This window comes from Catharus ustulatus, chromosome 2, assembly GCF_009819885.2.
Source record: "Catharus ustulatus isolate bCatUst1 chromosome 2, bCatUst1.pri.v2, whole genome shotgun sequence".
In the NCBI taxonomy this organism is placed as follows: domain Eukaryota; kingdom Metazoa; phylum Chordata; class Aves; order Passeriformes; family Turdidae; genus Catharus; species Catharus ustulatus.
The window spans coordinates 15,454,710-15,479,618 of NC_046222.1; the positions used below are offsets into that span (position 1 = coordinate 15,454,710).

Sequence of the window (24,909 nt, forward strand, 5' to 3'; positions counted from 1 at the left end):
CAGGACAAGGTTTCACCACTTCAAGCCTCCACCTTCTTTGAAGGACTTTAAAGAGAGGCTGCATTTGATCAGCAACAGCACAGGGTGTTCAATTTATGCTGCTGACAGCAGCTCTGCTGGCACTGAGCCAGGCCTATTCCCTCTTCTTGATGTACACATACAAAAAAATGAAGAATGCGGAAAAAGAAGGTGGGGGACTTCATGGTGGAGTCTTGCACAGGAGGGATATTTCTAGCTTAATCTGGAAAATTCATCACAATGAAAAAAGAAAAATACTCAGGTTTTTCACTGAAGAAAAATAAACTTTACAAAATGTTCTTCTTACGAAGCACAACATCAAAGTGTTTCACAAGGACTATTTCAGAACATCAGATTTCTCTTTAATGTTCCTCTAAACAAAAAGATACATTTGAGCCAAACTAAGCAGAAAGTATGTCTGGGATTTTCAAATTATTTTGCCTTTCTGGAATACTGGAATTCTTAAGTATTCTCCTGCTCTTAAAACAGGAAAAGAGAGTTTGGTGAAATGAAGTAGTGGGAAACTCAAAATCTATAATAATGGCTGAACTCAGTGCCAAAGGAGGACACTGGACTTCAGTATATAATGAGATTTAATTAAGTCATGGCTGTTTAGATGGATAACAAGAGTATTCAGAGTTGTCTTCAGCATTTAACTGTTCCTGGAAAACCATGAGCCAGAGCAGGAGTTATTCCATGATGTAGGAATCTCCTCCAAGCCCCCTCTGTTTGTCTGGTTCTGGCTGTGGTTGGATGAAGTTACTGGGCTACATGGATTTCAGGCAAATTCTGCTCACAAAGGATTGCTCAGGTGAGGAGCAGGCTTGTGTTTTGATCCTAAAGCTGTTCTCTTTTCTAATGGGAACAGAAAGAAATACATTTGGAGTCAGCACAAACGGGTGCATCCTCCTGCAAACACAACTGATTTTAAAGCCTGATCAATGGTCAATTCCAACCAACTCCTGCTTTCAATGGTCTTGTCAACATACAAATTTGCCACTGCAAGTGTAAGAACACCCTTGTCACTGCCTGCTGCATCCAGTGCCCCATCTCCAACTCCTACATGGAGGCTTAATGACAGATTTATCCTCTAATGCCTGTGCTATTATCTTGTACACAATAATTTACTGTAAAGCTTCAGTGAGGCCATGAATGGTACAAAGAGGTTCCTGGTGGCCAAGATTATTTTTTCCCCAAACATTAATAATCAGCCTCTGAGACTGGCAGATATGCACACACACATATATATAAACATATCTACAGAGAGCAACTCTGTTTGGATAAGCCAATTGTGTACAAAGACTAAAACAATGTGAAATATATTAATGAATTAATTTGAAACTTGGACAATGGACAATGGAGTGAATGTGAGCAGGATGGGCAGGGACCAGTATCTCTAAAGATCCCTGGTGAGAGCCCATCAAGCACAGCACTGGCACAAAAGAGGAGAAAAGTATTGAGCCTTCAAAAAGGTGACTTTGCACTGATGAAGAAGGTTATGAGCAAGACAATCAATGTACTGGAAAGGATGAAACCAAGTCATTTGGCAGAGCAGAACCATCCATTTATAAAAGCTGTTTGAGTCAGCAGCCCCCCAAAATGGATATTGCATTGCCTGAGGACCGTGGAATGTGGGCTTTCAAGAAGGAAGAATTATTGTGCAGGCTGTCATGATGAAAACATCGCAAAAGCAGGACTGAAGGTGATGGTGAACCCTGCAGAGGACCAAAGAGCTGAATGAGATACATAGCTGTGGGTGAGAAACTCTAACATCCCAGCCAGTGTGGAGAGGTGCAGGTATGATGCAAAAGGCTGAGATAAATCCTCAGCTCATACTAAGTGGCACATCTAGGGAGCTTTGTCACACAAAATCGACTTTACGGACATCAGGGTAAACACCAGCACCCCCAGGATTGTTTCCTTCTTTCCACTGCTACCTTCACCTTAGATCTCTCCAGCCTTCAGCCTGCACCCAGTTCCCTGTGCTCCCCAGCCACAGGGAGAACATACTCTTAGCCTGATAAAGGATATCCATCTTGTATCCAAACCATCTGCAACAGCCCAGGAGCCCAAAGCCATCCCTATCTCCTGGCAGCTAAACACCTGCCAAAGGGAACAGCATGGACTCTGGGGAGAGATCCAAAAATCAGAAAAAAGTGTATCTGGGGATCTGGAGAGAGGCTAAACCAAACAATACTGACACCTGTGAATCACAGTCCTGTGGAAATCTGCCAGTTTGTACCACCCTAAATTTCCCTGTGTGTTGTAAACTTGTGGGTGTTGCTAAGGAAGGGACACATGCTGGCAATTCCATATAGTAGTTTTCAGGTTGTCTCCACACAGGCTCAAGCCTGTACAGATGATGAACTCAGTGTTGGTGTCACCAAGAAAGCCAGTCTGTGCAGCCTGCTGGAAAAGCTCCCAGGGTGATGTTGCTCACAGAAATAATCCATCTGTAAATGTCACCTGCACCCCTGGAAAATGGGTCAGGATCAGGTCAAAGTTCTGCCAATATCCCCTTTAAATTCTCCAGTGGGTTGGTCTAGGAACAGCAGCTCAGCCCCCTTGTCCTCCAAAAGGACGGATGACTGTAAAATTTGCCTCACAGTTAAACAAACAAAGCAATTCACACCATGGATGCTTTGACACCACAGCTGCTTTATTGACAGACTGCTGCAGGATTGGGAAAAGTGTTGCCACAGGCAGATCTGGATAGGATGCAGGAACCAGAACAGTGTGAGTAGAGCCTGGAGCAGGAAAGCTTCTACTCCTGCCACCAGAAAGCTTATCTGTCGTTTGTTGGCTCCTAATCTCTACTGTTTCTTTGCTAGCTATAATATAGGTACATTTGTATTGTGACTGCTTTATGGTATCTAGTAGTAGTCCTTTGTTTCATCCTGTGTAGTAAGGAACTCTGTTTAAGGCCTTTTGTCCATTAAGCTCCTGTCTGTTCAAGAAATAACTCATTTTATAATAGACCTGGTTGGGCATTCTTAAGAACTTGCAAACCAGAGTGATTTAGCTGCAGGTCACCTGAGTAAAGCTGCTGCCAAAAATCAGAATATTAGGCAGGACTTGCCTAACAATTCACAACAGAGCCAGAGTGCTCTTTTAAGAGTTTGCTGGGCCAAAGAGTATCCCATATCTGACTCTCTGCTCACGACAACACACATCACTGCACAGTAATATGGACATGTGAATTAAGTAGGTTCATCTATTAGGGACCCAGGGATAAAAACCCTCGAGAAGAAACCTTCATGTTAGGAAAAGTGGAAGAAATTGCAAAGACAACACAGCATTGGAAATTCTTCTCTAAGTGCAAAGATTTTTTAATGCAATTCATGGTGAATGCAATGAAGTAATTCAAATATCTAATGGGATGCAGAGAAACTGGCAGCTGCCTGCCTCTGCTCATCCCCATGTAAAAAGGGGACAATGAACCACTGAATCTTTAGGAATGGAAAAACCCTCTAAGATCACTGAGTCCAGCCAATCTCCCAGCACTGCCAAACCCACCACTAACCCATGTTTCCAAGTGCTGTATCTATCTGACCCTGCTAAATCTGTCATGAGGGACTCTACCAGTTCCAAGGCTGAACAACCCTCATCTGATGGCCTTGTGAGTCTTTGGTTCTAGCAGGATTCTTGGCAGAAAGATGTTTTCACACCTCTTCTAAAATGTCTGAAGACACAAATTGCAGATGAACTAAAAATGCATTATTTCAGTTCATCAGAAAACTTCAGCAAATGCATAGTGACCCTTAGCTGCTCCACAGATGTAAATCTGGGCAATAAACAACTTCCTGAATCAGAGCTTCATACTGCAAAAACTATGAATTAATCCATGTGAATCCATGATGTGACTTGTAACAGGAGAATCTGGTGCAGCAAAATGTGCTAATGAGCACCCAGGAAAGTGAAGCTTTTTAAGGTCAAATGAAGCCACTGCATTTCACAAACTCAGTGACATTAGTCCTTGAGGGAGATCCAGCAGCAGGATGAGGAGAGAAGCCAAAGGCATCAACTTTAAGCAAAGACAGGACAGATGGTTGGTTAAAGAATTGAAGAGTTACTGCCTGAGGAGATAAAGGACAAGTGAATCTCCCTGACTGGTACCACTGACAACCTCTGTCCAAATCCATAGAATACTAGAGTGGCTGAAGGGAGCTCAGAACTCATGTCACTCCAGCTGCCCTGCCATGGCACAGACACCTTCCACTAGATCAGGTTGCCCCAAGTCCCACACAGCCTGGCCTTGAACACTTTCAGGGATGGGATAGGCACAGCTTCCCTGGAAACCTGTGCCAGTGTCCATCCACACTGCTAGGGGGGAATTCATCAAGTCCAGTTACTCTCACAGGGCTGGGCAGGGACTGCTGGGGAAACCTTCCTGCCCAGACTTTATGGGGAGCTTGCTGTGAAGCTGCTTGAGCCCATCACCAGCTCCTGTTTCCTAAATCCTGCCCCTTCTCCAATAGGTGATGCTGCAGTCCACTGCATGGGAACTGCAAGGTTTGCCCTTGAGGCAAAAGGTGGAGATGGGTGGTGCCTGGGACCACAAGATTTTGACTTAATTTCTTCAATTATCATCCAAACCATGGATACAGAAGGATGGGTCTCCCTGGAGAAAGGTCAGGACATCACTGTTGACAAGAAGCAGCTTTTCTGTTGCAGCAATATAATTTGACTTGCTGGATTTTGCTGCTTCCTGCATGGAATCATTACTTCCCTTCTTCCTTAGTGTTGTTCTTAGGTTTCATTTCTAGTCTGCATGACTGTAATTACTCACATGGGAGCAGAAATAGATTAACCAGTAAAGGTGGGTAAAGGCAGAAGATGGTGAAAATTAAATAGCAGCTATATTGTTTCACCACTCCATGGATGATTTGGGTGATATTGTTTGCTCCTCACTGCAGTAGCTACTATATGATTGTATCTCAATATCCTGTAAATGAGGAACTGAGATGGGGAGAGAAAGCACACCAAGAGGCTCCAGCCCAGCTGCTTTGTCTGCCACGGAGAGGAGGTTGATGCCAGACAGTCACCAAATTTTCATCTGCTGCTCAAACTGCTGTGTGAAGCCCCTGTTTGTTTGGTTTTTTTATCCTGAGAGAGAGAAGCCAACATCATCTTGTAGTGCATGTTGTGAGTGGATATTTTTCCTGGAGTGGTCTAACGCTTTAATATTTAGCAGTCATTTACTTTCTCCCCCTTGCCTTGTGGGCATTCTGTTTGTTAATAAACTGTTGTGTTTGGGGGTTTTTTTCACTTTCATCCATTAATATCCATTTCCTGTTAGTGGAAAGGGATTGTTGGAACCCTTTTAGAGGAACCCTCATTAGAAGAGTGTCCTCTCCTAAATTTGTCTCAAAACAATCTGAGTTTCAGTTAATATATGAAAGAAATTCCAGTGTGGGGCTTCACAGAAGAGCTAGTCACCTGGTTTCAAAAAGTTTACATGTCCAAAGTGAGGACAAGGCAGATGAGAGGAAAAGGGAGGTTATGAATAGGATCCCCATGAACATTCGTGGAGGAGACACTGAGGAACAAGGACCTTAACCACTAAGTAAAGAAGCAGTAAACCAAATCCCATGGCAAAGTTAATATCCAGAATATCAGAGAATTGCAGAAGGGTTTGGGTTGGAAGGGACATCAAAGACCATCTTGTTCCAGCCCTCTGCCATGGGCAGGGGCACCTTCCACTATCCCAGATTGCTCCAAGCCCCGTGCAACCTGGCCTTGAACACTTCCAGGGATGGGGCAGCCACAGCTTCTCTGGGCAGCCTGTGCCAGGGCCTCACCACCCTCACAGGGAAGAATTTCTTCCCAATATCCCATCTAACCCTGCCTTCTGTCAGTGTAAAGCAATTCCCCCTCATCCTGTCACTCCCTGTCCAAAGTCCCTCTCCATCTCTCTTGGAGCCCATTTCAGTACTGCAGGAGGTTCCAGGGTCTCCCCAGAGCCTTGACCCTGAGATAATTGAGTTTTTCCTTGCACTGGGCTGGAGCAGTGACACACAGATGGAAGTTCAAAGCAAAGAGAGTTTTGAATAATGCCCACTTCTTCTGTCCATGCTGCTCCTGTCAGGTAAATCTATCCTCTAACTCTGCAGTCACCTGGCATTATCCCTGTGTCCACCTTCAGTGACCCTGCAGAGGGAGGGAGATGCTGATGTGAGGACACAGCTCTAACTGCTCTCACAGCCATGGATGCCCACAGGACAGACAGGCTTGCAGCTCAGCTCAGAGCCAAGCAGCCAGGATTACCTCTTGTTTTCTGCTTGATCACTGAACTTGGGGTGGTTGTAACAACCAGGTACCATGTAAGTGATCTTATGTTTTAACATCTCAGAGCCTCCAAGCCAAAAGTACCTCTGTGAAAGAAAATCACACACACATGCTTAGGGTCCAAGGACACCCAATTTTATCCCATTTTAGTGCACAAAGTCAAATACAGACATGTAATACAAACTTCCTGTATTTATATATGCTTTGGGTGCATAATATCTTATTCCTGGAAATGGAAGGAGAGTTCAAATCCATGATGTTTTATCCATCCTCAAGGCATATCTTCTAGTGGCACTCCCACTGTCAGAGGCTTAAAATCATAGAAACTTGGAATAGTTTGGGTTGGAAGGGAAAGATCATATAGTCCCCTTTCCCTGAAATGGGCAGGGATATTTTCAACTAGATCAGCTTGCCTAGATCACGTAGTGTTTTATATTTATTATACAAATAAAATAATATTAAAAATAATACTAATATGACACACACATTTTTATATATACTATATAAATATTTACATATAGTATATAAAATGAATAGTAATAAAAAAATTGTGGCAGATATTTTTTGCAAGAACTGCTCTGGCAGAACCCACCCACTGGGGTACCAGGTCCAACATGATGACAATTCCACAGTGAACATTTCTGCAGCTTGATGAGCTGCACTTCCCCATTTCCAGCCATGTCCCAAGTGTGTAACCCATGTCAGGAACAGTGAGACGTGCTCCACACATCATGGGGAGTGTGACAACTACACAGCCTTGAATAATGCAATACAGATGTGGATGAACGCAGATTAACCTACATTTGGTCCAATCACCTGCCTCTGCCATGCTTATGTGTGTGTATTTGAGGCTGTCCTATTTCTCTACAAAATTTGATATATATAACAAATCTAAAGTATTTTTTAACATTAAAAAGTGACAAGGCTTTGACTGAATTCTGTTTGTCAATTGATGCCTTCCTGTGCAATGCTGCCATTGAATGTTTCTGTAGTTAAAATTAAGAGGCTGTAATTATTTTTAACTGGAAAAACCATAACAGATCTGGGTGGGAACTAAGTAGATGAAAGAAGAGAGCTGAGGCTTGAGCAAAGATCTTAAGATAAAGGATTACTGAGCTGAGAGAAAGGCTGAGTTGGATTTCCCCTCCCATCATTACACTTAAATACTGTGTTATTGCAAAGGCTGCAAAATCCTGTTATAAAATCAGTTTGTCCTGGTAGACATTAAGGTGGAGAGTTTGCATAATAGATGTGGAATTACTGGAGAGGAAATGTGGATTATTCCATTGAAATTGCCCTGGGTGCTGTGAGGAAGGCTGTTCTAAAAAGCACCATGAAAATCTAGGACAAGGCAGAAGGGGTTTAAACTGAAAGAAGGGTGATTTAGGTTAGATATTAGGAAGAAATTCCTCTCTGTGAGGGTGGTGAGGCCCTGGCACAGGTTGCCCTGAGCTGCTGTGGCTGCCCCATCCCTGAAGTGTCCAAGGTCAAGCTGGATGGGGCTTGGAGTAACCTGGTCTAGTGGAAGGTGTCCCTGCCCATGGCAGGGGATGAAATTGGGTTGTCTTCTAAGGTCCCTTCCAACCCAAACCCTTCTGTGGCTCTGTGACTAAAGTGGGATGAACAGACAGTTTCAGGGGACAGTGTGAGAGAACTGGGAGTTGGGAAAGCTTCTTTGGGAAGAGACAGAGCTTTGGATGCCCATGCATCTTCTCAGGAAACCATACAACACACCAGCACTGTGAGTGGGACTGTGTTGGTGAATGCAGAGCAGAATGAGGGCCATCAAAGTTTATCACTTTTAACAGCATAACACTCAATTCAATCCACTTCCAGTTAACATATCTTTCTTTAGAAGCTGTCCCTACCAGGAGACACAAAGTTAGATGAATTGCAGGAAATGAAAAAAATGCTCTGCACTTTTCCACCCCAAGCTTGGGAAACTGCCAGGATCACTTAAGCATCAATAATGTAATGGGGAGAACTCACTGACTCCAGCTCTGTAACAACCTGATTAGTCCCATGGTACCAAATCTGGAAATACTGGACCACCAAAACTGCCTTGGGGGAATGTGGGGAACAGACAGCAGAAGGCACTGGAATAGATGGCTGTATTGTGAAATCCCCCCTAATTACTTAAAAACAAGGGCTGATATGAGTGAATGAAGCAAGTCTCTGCAGGTACCATGCTATCCACACCAAAACTGTCACAGTGTAATAAAAAGGGGTAAGGATGGTCATAGGAAAACAGTGAGAGAGCATGTTGGGAAGAAGGTTGTTTTATAATTAATTGGTTCTTTTCAAGGGCTCCTCCAGTGTTTGCACGGAATATAAAGCTCTAAAAGCAAAGCTCAGGCCAAATAGGTTGTGTCTTTATATCAATGGTGCTCATGTCACAGGGCTCCATCAAAAGCATCATGCTGAGCACACCAAAAATATCATACCAAAAAACACCACTCACATACACATGAGAAAGAAAATCCAGGCTATGTGCACAGCTGCCTGTGCCAGCAAAGGTGCTCTAGAAATATTGTGTGCAGCAATCAAAGCCTGGAGAGCTGCACAGACAGGGAGAAAACCACAGAAACACTCAAGAGATCAGAGCCTATTCCCATTTTTGGGAGCATCCTGCATTGTGATGATTTGTGAAGCTGATGGGATGTTACCACCCAGGGATCTGATGTCTAGAGGATGGTGCCATTGTAGTGTGGCTGTAAATAGCCTTAAAAATATATCTGGATCATGGAAACCCACTTCCCAAGAAAGATACCATTAACATAGAACTGAGTAAAATATTCCTCTACTGCACAGTCCCTGCATGCATCACCCACACCACACCTACCTGCCAAACCCAGCTGCCAGCACACATAAGTGTGCACAGCAATCCCTTTCTTAAAGAAAAAAAAGCTCCCAGGCAGTAAATTTAGGAGCTAAAAAATAGAAGCACCACTTTTGTAAGTCTTCTGTGAAGAACCAGGGGGAGGATTTGTTGTCACAATGCACTTTAGTGCACACAGCAAATGTTTACAGCCCCTCCAAGCCATTTGTATCCTGCTGGGTAAACAATTTGTCTCATTTGAAAATGAGGCGATCTGCAAATACTTCTTCCTTTAGAGTTGTTCCAAACTTAAACAAAAAATAAAACATGCTAGGGACAAATGTATTAGGCAGGTATTTAACTGAGATGATGGAAAAAGGCAGAGTTCTTGTCTCCCAGGCAGAGCATGCAAGCTTTAAACACTCTTAGATTGATATTTATTGCAACTGACAGAGCAGAAAGGCTCAGAAAAAGCACTCCTTCCCTTCCCATAAATAATTCACTTCCTGCAGCAGTTCATAAAATGTTTATATTAAGTAATAATTCAATCTAGCATTTAAAAAAACCCTAACTTGCATGCTAACAATTCAATGGGGTCATTCTTGGTTGCACTGTGCTCTGTTTGGTCAAATCCTGGTCCTCCCCTGAAGAGGGTGTTTTCCATTGATCTCTGCAACAGCTACACGAAGCCTGCACTTGAGTCACAGAATTATAGAGTATTTTATATTGGAAAATACCTATATAATAATCAAATTCAACCATTAACCCAGCACTGCCAAGCCCACTATTAACCCAGGACCCCAAGTGCCACATCCACACACTTTCTGAACTCCATGAAGTGTTTCCCAGCCAGGCAGGGCAGGTTCATTGAGCTCTGCTCTCAAGCAATGATGCTTTTGATTTCAAGTCAACACGAATGTGAGGAGGCTGTGAGCCCACTAACAGGTTATTTGGACTTGGTTGCAAAGGTACACAAGGTCCAACATGGGGTAAGGCTCCAACAGCTGGACCCCAACATGGGATGGAGGACTGAGAGTTTGGCAGGGAGGAGAGAGGATAGCGGGACAACTGAAGGTATCAAAATAATAGAAATCAACTATCATCACACATACACCCAGTTTTTATTAAAACTCCAGTTGCTTGATCCAACCTGTGCCCTGAGGAGCATAAATAAAAGCTAGCAGCACCAAGGTCACTGTAGACAAAAAAAATCAATGCAGCGAATGAGTGATAATGAATTTTTTTTTCCTCCTAGATTCACAGAGAGGGACTGTGGACATATCCTCTTGGCATCTCCAGAGATGCACAATATCCCTTGGACTTTGTCCAGCAATGCACTTAATACATTTTTAACTTTTGACATCCAACTTTTGCTCTTCTTGGCTGTGACAACTGCAGGTTTGAGCATCCTAATCCACTGTTACATTTCACAGATGCAAAGTTAATAATCCATTTCTCCCTTCCAAAACCATTCCATACTTTCCAGCTTCCTGCAATGACCATTCTGCTGCACTCCTGGCGTCTCTAATGGGTGTCCTCAGAACCTTCTCTGGTCCATGACTGCTGAAGTACAAAACCAAAACCTGAACAAAAAAAATCTACTCAAGTCTTGACTACTGTGCAAAGATTATTAGACATCCTCTCCATGTATCTCAGTACATTACTTGCCCCAAAGTGTTTATTTTGGAGTGCTTTTGTTGCTAATTTATTGTTATTAAAATGAAATAACAATTACTGACATGTGATTTGTGATTCCCTGCACAATTCCCTCCCCAGCTGTTCCCATCTGCACTGGCACTGCAGCTGATCCCTACCTCTTTGTCATTCCCTGCCCTCACCTCTGCTGAACTGCTGCTTCTTTGTTTCAAGCTATTTCTTCAATATGTCAAGATCTCTTTGAATTCCAATTCATGCAAAATGATTCAGCCAAATGTAAGTGAAGGACTCAGCATGAGATTACATGGATGAAATATGGCTCTGGATGGGCTCTCAGATGGGAGGTCCTAATGCCACTTTCTGTCCATATAAATCTCTTACCTGTAATAAGAATCAATTAGAATTACAGGAAGAACATCTTCCACAAGGTCTTACACTTATACAGCTATTTCCTGTAACTTTTTGTAAGTAGAATATCCTTAATAATTTGTTCCTGTGGAAGCTTGAACACGTTTCCAGCACCTGTGCAGCTTCCCAAGGGATGTCTCCACACAGCAAAGAGGGATAGAGCTAGCACAGCAATTGAGGTCATGGTGATTCCCTCATTTCCCCTTCTGCACTGCACACACATGCAGTTTCCACATCAAGGGCATAGCCCTGAACCTGGACACTGCTAGTCTCTAGCACCCAGTAATACTTATATGGGCTGGAATGTAGTGTCTGCTGAAATTCAGACTGGGCACTGCTGAAATCACAACTGTTTGCAAGTGTTTTTGAGACCCTAAAACAAAGTACAGCCTCTATTTCAGTGCTCACAACTCCCCTCATTAGAGCAACGTGGGTGTGAAAGGGGTTCACCACCTTCTCATCTTCACTCTTCCCAGGCCATAATTACAACACAAGCCTCTGTTTCCTCCTATTTTGCATCATGTCCTAAGTCTGAAATTAAAAGACCAATTTTACACAATCATCCAGCTTGACTTCCCACCCAATTTCCATATCAAACATCAGTGTGATACAGTCCAAAGCCTGACCATCAGTTCCAGCACTAACTCCTTGGAGCACCCCTGCTGCCCCAGAGGGTGTGAGAAAGATGATGATGTGTATATCACCACTGATGGACTACTAGACATCAAACCCACTGGAAGACCAAAGATTGAGATAGGAAGGGCTGGACAGACACACCTGGCTGCAACTCACAACCACAGTGTGTTGAGTTTAAATAAATACCTTCCAGTTATTCCCTGCCAACTTTGGACATTGCACCACCCTGCAAGATCTTTGTTCTAGAGGAAGCTGAGTACTTCCCCAAATCACATAACTCTAAGAGCTGGGCTTTGCAAACACTCACCAAAAATTTGCCAAGACTTCCATGACTACAGGTACCAGCAGAAACCCAACCAGAAAACCATCCTTTAAGGCAACAGATTTGTTTTCTGAGGGTTTCCAATTTTCAGAGCAGTCAAGGAGACAAATTGCAACTGGTCATAAGAGAAAAATCTCTCTTGGGAGGATGAAAATCCTCCATGTACAGGGATCAGCATGCCATGGAGTTCTAGAACAAGCATGAAAGAATCTTGGGAAATAGGGCTGGGGAGAATCTCAAGAACACATTCAATTCATCCCGTGCTCTGGGATCAGGATCAAACCATGAACCTTTGTATTCTGAAGGCTGACTGGATTTCTGGAGATACCATAGTCAGTCAGTGGTGGAAACAGCCTGTCCTGTGTCATCCCAGCCAAATGCTGCAGATCCTCTCAGCTTTGTGGGTTACACAGAGTCATGAGAGAATTTCTGTGAGACACCAGGAAATCGCCTCTCCCCTTAAAGTTGTGGCTGCTCCATCCCTGGAAGTGTTCAAGGCAAGGTTGCATGGAGCTTGGAGCAACCTGGTCTAGTGGAAGGTGTCCCTGCCCATAGCATGAGCTGGAAATGGAAGAGCTTAAAGGATCCTTTCTATCCAAACCATTCTGTGATTCTGTCATCCTGCTCTGAGCTTTGTTCCAGTGCTGCTGTGCTGTCAGAAGCTTTTACCCACCAAGGGAGGTTCAGTCACTGCAGCTTTCAATGCCACCTTCCCTGCTCTCTGCATGATGATGCTGCCAAAACCCATCCCAGTTCCCCAAAGGGAACACATGGTTTTTCTTGTGTCCCCCTCCACTGGGGGGGACACATCCAACACATCCCTCTCTGGGAATCCTCTGTGTGAGTTGCCATAGCTGCTGACTGACACTGTGACAATGCTCTGCTGCTTGGTTGAGACCTGTGCCTTCATCCCCTGGATGCACAGGATTCCTGGCTGGGGGCTATCAGCCATGGCAAGCCCAACCCAGGGCTTTCATATCTTCATAGGATCTTGCTTGGGCAACCTGCAATCCCTCCTCTCTTCCCTCACCTCACATCTTCTACACATCCATTTATATCCAAATAACAAGAGCACAAGGCATGTTCAAAGTCCCAGTCTGCAAACCAGCATGCTGGTGTCCACAAATCCAGCACGCTGGAATAACCAGATCTTGTTGGATAATTCCCTCCCCAGTTTTAGGAACTTCAGGCTGCAAAAGAGTTTGCAAAATACCCAGGGTGCTTTCAACTTCCTGCTGAGGTTCACAGTGATGGAACTGCACAGTGAAAACGGATGTGAGAAGGGAGAGGAGCCACCTGTGCAGTGAAATGGCATCCTGAAGGCATCTGCAGATTTTCCTTTAAAGTCTCACCCAATAAACCAAGAGCCCCACTGCTGCCTCAGCCTGGGAATGGACCAGGCTCCCATCCCTGCCTGTTTTTACAGCCCATCAGCATGTGATGCTGACTGTTTTGAAGCAAAGCTCCCTGCACAAGAGCAGATGCACAGTTTCCTTCAAAGTGAAAGGCAAAGTGAAAATTGGGAGGAAGCCCAAAGCTCAGCAATCAGGTCTGAACAATTTCCTCCTCCTGCATCTGGATAACCTCTCCTTTTCCCATTCATCCAGCACAAAAACACTATTAGCTGTCACAGGGTGTTTATCTGTCCAACCTTGCAGATGCGGAATTAAAAAAGCAGAGATTTCTTACTGGAATACTTTGCAAGGTTGATGGTGCCTGCCTAATGGGACTTGGCTGCTGCCACTTTTTTCTTGTGTTTTAAAAGGGTTGAAGATGTGTGATGTTGTGCAGATGCTTTACGGATCAGAAAGGGGAAAAAAAAGAAAGTGGTGGATTAAAAAAAAATAGTGGCCTTCTGTAGTGAAGCTATATGCTAATTAATCAAATTAATTAATCCTAGAATGTCTTGGAATGAGAGAGACCTTAAAGATAATCTCATTCTGAACCCCTGCCACAGGCAGGGACACCTTCCACTAGACCAGGTTGTTCCAAGTCATCCAACCTGGCCTGGAACACTTCAGGGATGGGGTAGTCACAGCTTCTATAGACAACCTGTGTCAGGGCCTCCCCACCCTCACAGGGAACAATTTCTTCCCAATCTCTTATCAGAATTTCCTCTACTTCAGTTGGAACTCATTCCACCTTGTCTTGTCACTACTGTCCCTGATGAATAGTGCCCCTCTGGCTTCTTACAGGCCCCTTCAGACACTGCAAGGTGCTGTGAGGTCTCCATGCAACACTCCCCAGGCTGATCACAGCTCCACCAAAAAACAAAACAAACAAACCCTCCTCCCCCCCCACACACAAAAAAAACCCCAACAAAAAACTTCAAACAACTAAAAAAGTATAATTTTTTTAAAAATTAAATTTTATTTTAAAATTAATTCTTAAAAATGTGACGGCTCATTTTTAAATTAACATTTAAAAAACATTCATAATTGTTTAAAAGGAATATCAGCCTCCCCACCTTCTGAGCACCAAAGTCTCCTATTTCATAGTGTTAACAGCACAGCTTGCAGCCAACTCACCAAAGCAGCAGCAGCTTCTCCATATGCACACTGTGTGTGCAAAGTGCTGCAGGGTCCCCTCAGTTGGACACACTTTTTGATAAAAAAGAAATTACTATCTGAAAGAATAGTTTGCCATATAAGGAGCTATTAATCAAAATAAAGCAGTTATTAATAGAAACCAAAATGTATTTGCAATAGAACACCTGCAATGCTGGATTTGGGGAGGAGAAATGAGTTGAAGGTTAAAGCAGTAACTTGGTGAACAGCCCAGTTTGTATAGTATTTTAATAATATATAAAAATAGATATGTATAGATATAAACATAATATAGAAAATACTAGTATAGAAAATACATTAATCTATAAAAATAAATAATGTATAATTGCAAATAGTTGTATATCCTTCCAATGTCCTTTATATATATATAAATAAATGAATAAATATATAAAGGACGTTGGAAGGATATCCAGAATACTGAGTTATACACCAAGAGAAATAAAACTCCCATCCTATAAAACTTCCCTAAAATGGCTCTTTCCCTCCTGGCTGGTGCTGACCATGGTACCAGGAGAGCAGCCATGGGGCAAGGCTTAGCCACATAAATAAATAAATAAATACATAAATAAATAAATAAAAATGTGCTCAGAGCAAAGAACAGTGAGATTGATGCAAGACTGAGTGCAGAAGTGTTCAGCTTGTTTAGCTGGTGGGAGACAGGAAAAGAAAAGGTCATGCTCTAAATGCGAGAGGAAAGATTTATAACAGCTCTTAGTGATTTATTTGAAAAAGAAAGGATGGGTAATCTAAATTAGTTGATCTCTCTCCTCTTTATTTACTCCTTGTGTTAGAGTGGTGGCTTGAAGTGGCCACCCTACAGCACCAGCTCCTGTATCCCAAAGAAGCTGGTGGTCTCACCAGACACAGAAATGTGTGGAAGGGGAGGAGGAGAGATGTTTGACACATCCTTAGACACCAGAACTGACTTAACAGACAAAAGAAATGTGAAAATCTATCTGGTTTCAGCAGAGCATTTTATCCAGGGCCATGTGGGAAATTATTAATTAAGCCAGTGAACATGAACATCAGCAGAATGGGAAACTGGGCGAGGGAAATGACAATGATGAGTGTTGGAAGGCTGAGCTGCAGCCCGGAAGGAGGTTAGCAGTGTCTAACATTTTTAAGGCTGACTTTGGCACTAAAAAAGTAGGGCAACACTGATGACACCTCCTAATGACACAAGGCAATTAGGAGCACCTATGTGTAGGATGATCGGGAAATCACAAAGGAAGGAGGGGATTGACCTTGACTGCCATGTTCAAAACAGAATAAAAATTAGTAGTTAATGCTAGGCTTGGTATTAATCACCAGGGTGTTTTGCTATGGGATGTAACTGCCTAAGAAGGAGAAGAAGAACAGTATTGACATCCCAGTTATCAAAGAGTAAATGAGGGATTCATAATGAATCTGTGATGCCCACAAATGGGGACCTCATCTCCAAAGGGCAATAGTCTGCATGTCTGTTTAAGAAACAAGAGATTTCATCCACGAAGAGCTAGAGAGACAAGGTTGATACCAGGAAGTAATTTTTTTTACTTCCTAGCTACAGAGCTTAATGATGTGGATACTGTACCTGGAGACACCGAGCAGTGACATTTGGACAGGAGAAAGCCACTAAGTATGCCAATAAAACAGAAAAAAATGTAAGAGAGAAATAAACCAAATAAAACAGCAAACGACAACCTGTCCATTGACCCAGATTGGAAATGAGGTGCAAATCATCAGAGACCGATGGCACAGCCTTCCTGCTGGCATAATGCAACTAAAAATTCTGCATTTCTGAGACAGAGCCTTGTGTGTTACTCATGAAGATTAAATAACAAACCAGATAAATGGGCTTCAAGGTTCAGAAGGTCCCATCCAGCTCCATGTGCCCAAAGGTCTCTCTGAGGTGACCCAGCTGGGCAGGAGCAGAGGAATGGTTGCTCAAGCACATTGACTCCATCACCTGAATGCCACCTCCGCCTCTTCCTCCTCCTCTACCATGTCCTAAGGCATGCAGAGACCAGCTCCAGTTTGCACAGAGTCAAAACAGCAAAATTCAGCCTCACCTACACTGCTGAGCAGCTCCCTGTTGGCTTTTGGTGTTGGATGTTGTGTACCTTAAACTGATTGCAGGGAATACATTGCCACATACTCCAACTAGGAGCTACCTACTTGCAAGTGTCCCCAGCTTGGAGACACCACCAGTCTTTCTCAGCTGATGGACTATATCCAGAGGAGATCGAGAGTGTGGTGGAATAACTCTCTGCATGTTGTGGTTTGACACTGGCCAAATGCCAGGCACCCACAAGAGATGCTAACCCACCCCTGCTACTGGGCAGGGGAGAGAAAAAAAATAAATGAAGGGCCCAGGAGTGAGATAAGGACTGGGAGAAAACACTCCAAGGGCAAAACAGGCTCAAATTAGAAGTACAAAATGAATTTATTACTAACAAAATCAGAGGAGGATAATGAGAAGTAAAATAAGCCCTTAAAACACCTTTTTACCCCAAGCTCTCCCTCCTTCTCACCAACAGCTCAGGGAGACAGGACATGGGGGTTTTGGTCAGTTCATCACCTGAGATCTTATTCCACTGCTCTGGGAGAGAAATCTTTTCCCTGATATGCCATGGGGTCTGTTCCCACAGGAGACAGCTCTCTGTGAACTTCTCCAGCGTGGATCCAATCTCACGAGCACCAGTCCTCTCAAAATTGCTGCAATGTGAATCTCTCCCACGGGCACACAGCCCTCCCAAAACTGCTGTGCCATGGGTCACCACCCACGGGGTGCAGTCCAACAAGGACAGGCTGCTCCAGCCTGGAAACAGGGGCCCCTCTCTCCTCTGGGTCTGCCACTGGATCACAGCCTCCTCCAGGATCCACCTGCTCCAGCCTGGGAACATCCCCCATGGGCTGTGGGTGGGGATCTCTGCATCCCCATGGATCCCATGGGCTGTGGGTGGGGATCTCTGCATTGCCCATGGATCCCATGGGCTGTGGGTGGGGATCTCTGCATCCCCATGGATCCCATGGGCTGTGGGTGGGGATCTCTGCATCCCCATGGATCCCATGGGCTGTGGGTGGGGATCTCTGCATCCCCATGGATCCCATGGGCTGTGGGTGGGGATCTCTGCATCCCCATGGATCCCATGGGCTGTGGGTGGGGATCTCTGCATCCCCCATGCATCCCATGGGCTGTGGGTTGATCTCTGCATCCCCCATGGATCTCATGGCTGCAGGGCACAGCTCTCTCACCATGGTCTCACCATGGGCTGCAGAGGAATCTTGGCTCTGACACCTGGAGCACCTCCTGCCCCTTCTGCACTGACCTTGGTGTCTCCATGTTGTTTCCCTCACATGTTCCCACCTTGCATCATCCCTCTCCATGCTCCATGTCTTAGTGAACACCAGAGCCATTAGTTGCTCATAAAACTGGTCCCTGTGGTATCAGCAGACATTGTGTCTCCTCCTGCTACTAAAGGTCTGTATCAAGTGACCCCTGAGACAGCTGCCAAACATCTCTCTGAACAGCCTTTTCTGCATGGAAGCAAATATTCTGTCCCTTCCTTTCCACCTGAGAAGAAAATTGGATCCATCTGCCTACACGATTACTTTAATAAACACTCTCATAGCTGAAACAACAAGGATTTTGAGAATGGTACCTGCCCAGGTACAGAAATTGCAGAATGCAATGGAAAATTTCCCATCTTACAGCATGAGCAGTGTTATTAGCATTCTCACCAAGATAGATGCCCTCCACTGGAGATTTTCAAGAACAGATTAGATAAAATCACAGAAACACAGAATGGCTTGGGTTGGAAGGGACCTTAAAGCTCATCTTGTTCCACTCCTCAGCCATGAGCAGGGACATCTTCCACTAGACCAGGTTTCTTCAAGCCCCATCCAACCTGGCCTTGAACCCTTCAGGGATGAGGCAACCGCAGCTTCTCTGGGTAACCTGTGCCAGGGCCACAGCACCCTCATAGTCAAGAATTTCTCTCTGATACCCCCTCTGACAGTGGAAGCCATTCCCCCTTGTTCTGCCCCTCCAGGCCTTTGCTCAAAGTCCCTCTCCAGCTCTTGGAGCCCCTTTAGGCTGTAGCAGGAGTTCTAAGGTCTCCCTGGAGCATTCTCCTGCCCGGGCTGAACACCCCCAGCTCCCCAGCCTGTCTCCAGAACAAGGAGGAGAATAAATTTCCTGCCCTTTTGTATCTTGGTCCAGCCTTCCTGTGTGGACATCCCCCTCTAAATTATCTCTGCTGTATCTCTGAAAACCAGGCAGCAAGTCTCCGGTGCTGACTCATTCATCTCTATAGCTACTACAAATTCTCATTTGCTCCACATCTTTAGTACCTCCAGGGTCTGAGATGAATGACAGAACACTAGCAACAGGCAATTCATTAGTACTAGAGGTAGTCCAAAATTTTCCATTGAAGCCTTTATTGTTTTGTTTCCTGTGCTAGGAAAGGAAGTTGGTGGGAGGGAAAAGATAATTGGTTTTGTAAAAAAAATTAAAAATCTGATTTTGCAATATTACTTCTCAAGGGGAAATTCATTTTCTTAGTATTCATTTTGATACCTTACAAAGGGAGGAAATGGTCCTTTCCCTTTTGTATCTTTTTTCTTCAGGGAATAAAGGTAACAAATGAAGCAGAACACAAGACAAAGAAGGGGGAAAAAACACCCAAGAAATACCTAGTTTTGTAATTTTCCCACAATTTCCAAATAAAAATGGAAAGTATTCATTCACTCCTTTTTTTTTTTTTTTTAATTTTTGCTAAATCTGCTTTTAATTTTAGTTTCACATCCACCAGAAAATGCCACTGTGTGCACATTTTGTTGCTTGCTGTCTCTGGTCCCAGACCCCCAGGGTCAAGTCCAGCCCACTCCATCCTTTGGTGCAGCAGGGAGAAACGCTCTGCCCATGGCATCCTGAGGTTCAGAGGGAGAAATCCCCTCACCCAATACAGATAAAGCCCCGACAGAATTGAACAAGAAACAGCTTCATGCACCAGCAGCAGCTTTTCAAGGGGCTGGTCACTGACCTGACTGAAGGATTCCCTGGTCCTTGGTCCCTCAGGGTCCACAGGCCACCCTGAGAAGCAGGACTAAAGAGAAGGGGGGGGAGGTGAAGGAGATCTGCAAATTTGGACAGCTCATGTGCTGGGGAGGGAAACTGAGGCAAGAAGTCCCTCAGTGCTGGAACCTTGTTTGACCATGACACACTCAGTGTGAGCAGTGGGAAAAAGCACATAAATAAATCCTATGTATAAATAGTTCAAAATTATCTTTAATGAATATATAAATATAAAAATACGAGTAATGCAAATACTATAAATAAGATAAAGAAATACTAAAAGAAATACTAGAAATATTGGAAACAAATCCTATTAATTCTGTAGGATCCCTGGGCACAGGCAGTGTCCAGCAGACACCCACAGTCCTGCCACTCTGCCCTCACAGAAGGTTTCCGGCACAAATGCTAATACAAACAAATCACTCATCCCTCTGGCTGGGAGGAACCTCCATCTTCCATGGACGTCACCACCAGGCACCACCTCTGCTCTGTAGCTCTGGGTGGACCTGGGAGGAGGTCACAGGCACATATCTCTGTGATATTCTTCTGTCTAGGCACACAGAGGTTAAAAAAGAGAATTCTTCCCTTTAGCATGGACTTCCCCCATGACCTTGGGCTAGTTGCTTACTCTATCCCATGCTCGCAGGTATTCCTCACATGGAAATAATTCCCAGTAGGACAGAGCAAGGTTAAAAACTACTGGTCTGCTCTTTGGTTTCACCAAAGAATTGTTCCCCAGCCTTGGAAACACTGATTTGCAGCAGTGACAGAGGACTGTAAGGAAATCTTCCCCCCACTCTCTGCTGATGGGGAGCCTCCATCCATGCACAGAGAAGAAAAGCCCCATTGAGCCAACCTTGCTCCCCTCTAGCAAGAGCTCATCAGGAGGTGATTTTTGGCTGCTGGGTGGCCCCTAAGGTTGCCCCAAAAGTCTGTGAGTCTCCATCCTTGGAGATGTTCAGTACCCCCCAGCATGTCAGCAGCCAGGTTATTGGCAGTAATTGGGATTTGGAGAATTTGGTTTTTAAAAAGAATCCAAACAATAAACACTTAGAAGATGCCTAATTTGAATAGAAAATGGGAACAATTAGCCAATCCATCACTCATGCATTAATGAAGAGGCACTTATGTTCCACAGCTGAGTGTCAGAGTAAACACTTCTGCAATATGCAGCAAGGAAGAAAAACATGGAAGTGGGAGAACACTTTCCCAAGTGGAAAGAGAAGCCCTGAGGGTATTGTGAAAGCCAACAAGCAACACAAAGAAAGCTGAATCCTTCTCCTTCTTCTTAGGTTTAACATCCTTGCTGATCCAACCCCTTTCCTTGGGGAGGAATCCTAGCCTGGTGCCTTAGAAATTTGCTTGAGCAGACTGGAGGGATAGGAAGGTGAGAAATACGCATTTAAATATGCAAATAAGTCTAATTATCCTTTGTAGCAGTGGAAGAGAAGCAACACATCGGCTTTCCAGTTCCAGGGGAGGTTTCTGTTTTAGCCCTGCTATCTCCAGCATGAGCCCAGACCTTGCAAGGTGAGCAGACAAAAAGCTGAGTCTCAGTTCACAGCAGATTTAAGGGCTGTGTCACTCCTAGAGATCCCTTTCCCCACTCTCCATCCCTGCAAAACAGAGCCCCCCAAAATCCCTGGCCATTTTCTTAAGCATCACTGTCACACCTGGATGCCTCCAGCACTACGCAGTGAGATTCAGAGCTGATGCCAAATGACTGCAAAAATCAAGATCTGGCAGCTTAAACTGTTTCCCACCTAGGGAGGGGGGAAAGCAGATGACTGTCAGCTTTGCTGTGCCACCAGTGGGACAGAGGAGTCAAGTCAGAGCTTCATCTTAAATCTGCATAAATGCACTACCCGTATGATGGCCAGGTCTCACTTCTATTCTCCCCACGAAGGAAAATAAATCATTCAAAGGCATAAACACCTCAGCATTCACACAGCTATAGGGAAAAGCAAAAAGGCTGCAATCACACTTTTGTCAGCACAACAACCAGCTTTGCTCTATGCCACTTCCACCCTGGTCTCGGCAGTGGTGGGTTCTGCCAAAGAAAGTGCTGGAAAACACAACCGCAGCAAACCCTCCTTGCAAAGGAACATGCAGGGCAAGCACCCCACCACCACTTTTGTTTGTGCATTCCCGACACATCAAACGCCTCGACCCTGCAGAAAAAAAACAACAGCAGCTCGCTGCAAGCAGTTTCACACCCGGAATCCCAAACAAGGTCTGAGGTGAAATAAGGGCATCCATTTCTAGTTGGCTGGGAGGTGGTAGGGGGGGACAGAAGGATGTGTCATCCCCTGCTGCGCTGCATTAAAACATGGCAGCATCCGAAGGCTGCCCCACCCAAGCGGCCTAGGATGCATGTCCCTCATCCTGGCGCATCCCCGGGATGCTTTGTCTGGAGCGTGGGCCAGCCTGGAATGCTTCCTGGGAGGCTCCAGCGTGCGGGGCACCCCATTCGGGCACGGCCCCCCTGGGATGTGGTCAGGCTGCCGGTCCCTTGGGTGCTGCATGAGAGCCAGGGATGTGCTTGGAAAGGACCAGAGGCGACGTGCACATCCCACGGAGGTGACCCCAAACATTCCCCCTATGGAAATCCAAGGCGGTGGGTGTCTCTGAATTTTGGAATGCAGTGGAAGGGAGGGGGAGGACGACACAAAGACACTCAAACCTGCTGACAAAAAGCGTCCGTGTAATCACTACCTGCACAATACCTACTGGCCCATCATGGATTCCCAGAGAGATGGGGAATTTAAGGACACCCCGGGCAGGAAATCTGCCAGCCCCCTGCAGTGTCTCACAGCCTCACTGCCAGGGTGCGATGCTCCTCCGGGGAAGCGCACGGGGGGACTGGACAACAGCTGGCGAGGGGCCGGAAGGTCGGGGATCTAGATGGATTGGGGGGGACGGGGATGTGTCTGCTCACCTGTAGGACGAGCTGACCCCCGCCGCCACCTCCTCTCTGATCTGCCTATTGACAGCATCGGCGGCCGCCCGGCCTCTGCTCGGCTCCGCCGGCTGCCCGCCCGCCTCCTCCGCCTTCTTGCGCCCCTTGTCTCTGCCATCCCCGGGCCGCGCCGCTCTGGGATGCTCATCCTCCACCTCGGGCTGCTCCTCCTTCTTCTCGGGAGGGAGCTGCACCTTCCGCCGCTTCTCCTGAGCCGCTTTCTCCGGGGGAGCGCGGTCCAGGGCCAGGACGGGGGAAGGTCCCGGTTTGGGGATCCAGGGATGGTCGCCCCGCTTGGGGATGGGCCAGGCACGGAAATCCTTCTGGTACTGCGTCTCCTTCTCGAAGGGAGTGTCCGAGGGCTGGTACTCGCTCTTGGGCTTGCAGCTGGGCTCCGGCCGCTGCACCTTCCAAGGCTTGTAGTCGTGCCGCATCACCGAGTCGGCCGGGGGAGAGGCGTGCGGGGCCGGGCCGGGCCGGGCGGCTCCGGGAGCCGGCTCAGCGCCCCCGGCCCCCGCCGCCGCCTCCCCGCCGGGCTGGGTCTCGATGGGGGCCGCGGGGCGCGGCGGCGCCGCGGGATGCTCGGTGGCCTCCGAGTATTTGGTGAAAACGAGGGGGACGGCGATGTCCGCCTTGTCCAGCTGGTTCCAGAAACGCGCGATGCAGCAGGCACGGGTGATGCAGGGCCACGCCATGGCGGCCCCGCGCCGGGAGCGACCGCTCCGCGCCCCGAGCCCGCTCCGAGCCCCGCTCCGCTCTGCAGCCGAGCGCCGCGCTCCGCCCGGCCGGGGAGGCGGGGCTGGGACGCGCACGGGCAGGGCACGCACACAGCGACACACCTGCACACCCGCACACGTGTGACACGGGGCTGTGTGCACAGATCTGAACATACACACACGTGTGTGGCACAGGGCTGTGTGTGCACAGATCTGCACATACACACACGTGTGACACAGGGCCGTGTGTGCACAGATCTGCACATGCACATGTGTGTGACACAGGGCTGTGTGTGCACAGATCTGAACATACACACATGTGTGACACAGGTCTGTGTGTGCACAGATCTGAACATACACACACGTGTGATACATGGCTGTGTGTGCACAGATCTGAACATACACATATGTGTGACACAGGGCTGTGTGTGCACAGATCTGAACGTACACACGTGTGACACAGGGCTGTGTGTGCACAGATCTGAACGTACACACGTGTGACACAGGGCTGTGTGTGCACAGATCTGAACGTACACACGTGTGACACAGGGCTGTGTGCGCACAGATCTGAACATCCACACATGTGTGACACAGGGCTGTGTGTGCACAGATCTGAACATACACACATGTGTGACACAGGGCTGTGTGCGCACAGATCTGAACATACACACATGTGTGACACAGGGCTGTGTGCGCACAGATCTGAACATACACACATGTGTGACACAGGGCTGTGTGCGCACAGATCTGAACATACACACATGTGTGACACAGGGCTGTGTGCGCACAGATCTGAACATACACACATGTGTGACACAGGGCTGTGTGCGCACAGATCTGAACATACACACATGTGTGACACAGGGCTGTGTGCGCACAGATCTGAACATACACACACGTGTGACACAGGGCTGTGTGTGCACAGATCTGAACATACACACGTGTGACACAGGGCTGTGTGTGCACAGATCTGAACATACACACATGTGTGACACAGGGCTGTGTGCGCACAGATCTGAACATACACACACGTGTGACACAGGGCTGTGTGTGCACAGATCTGAACATACACACGTGTGACACAGGGCTGTGTGTGCACAGATCTGAACATACACACGTGTGACACAGGACTGTGTGTGCACAGATCAGAACATACACACATGTGTGACACAGGGCTGTGTGCGCACAGATCTGAACGTACACATGTGTGACACAGGGCTGTGTGTGCACAGATCTGAACATACACACATGTGTGACACAGGTCTGTGTGTGCACAGATCTGAACATACACACACGTGTGATACATGGCTGTGTGTGCACAGATCTGCACATACACATATGTGTGACACAGGGCTGTGTGTGCACAGATCTGAACATACACACACGTGTGATACATGGCTCTGTGTGCACAGATCTGCACATACACATCTGTGTGACACAGGGCTGTGTGTGCACAGATCTG

General features: G+C 46.2%; 2 protein-coding genes across 2 annotated transcripts in view; one reads left to right on the forward strand and one right to left on the reverse strand.

Moving 5' to 3' along the window:
* Positions 1–23,493, reverse strand: part of MAP6 (microtubule associated protein 6) — a 43,469-nt gene extending 19,976 nt beyond the window's left edge. The window contains exon 1 of the mRNA XM_033051244.2: positions 22,711–23,493. Within this exon, the coding sequence (XP_032907135.1) occupies positions 22,711–23,426 (716 nt within the window). The 5' untranslated portion in view covers positions 23,427–23,493. The remainder of the gene's footprint in view (positions 1–22,710) is intronic.
* MOGAT2 (monoacylglycerol O-acyltransferase 2) overlaps positions 21,928–24,909 on the forward strand; it is a 35,729-nt gene continuing 32,747 nt past the window's right edge. Inside the window, exon 1 of the mRNA XM_033051245.1 lies at positions 21,928–22,005. The gene's annotated coding sequence lies outside the window, so the exon portion shown is untranslated. The remainder of the gene's footprint in view (positions 22,006–24,909) is intronic.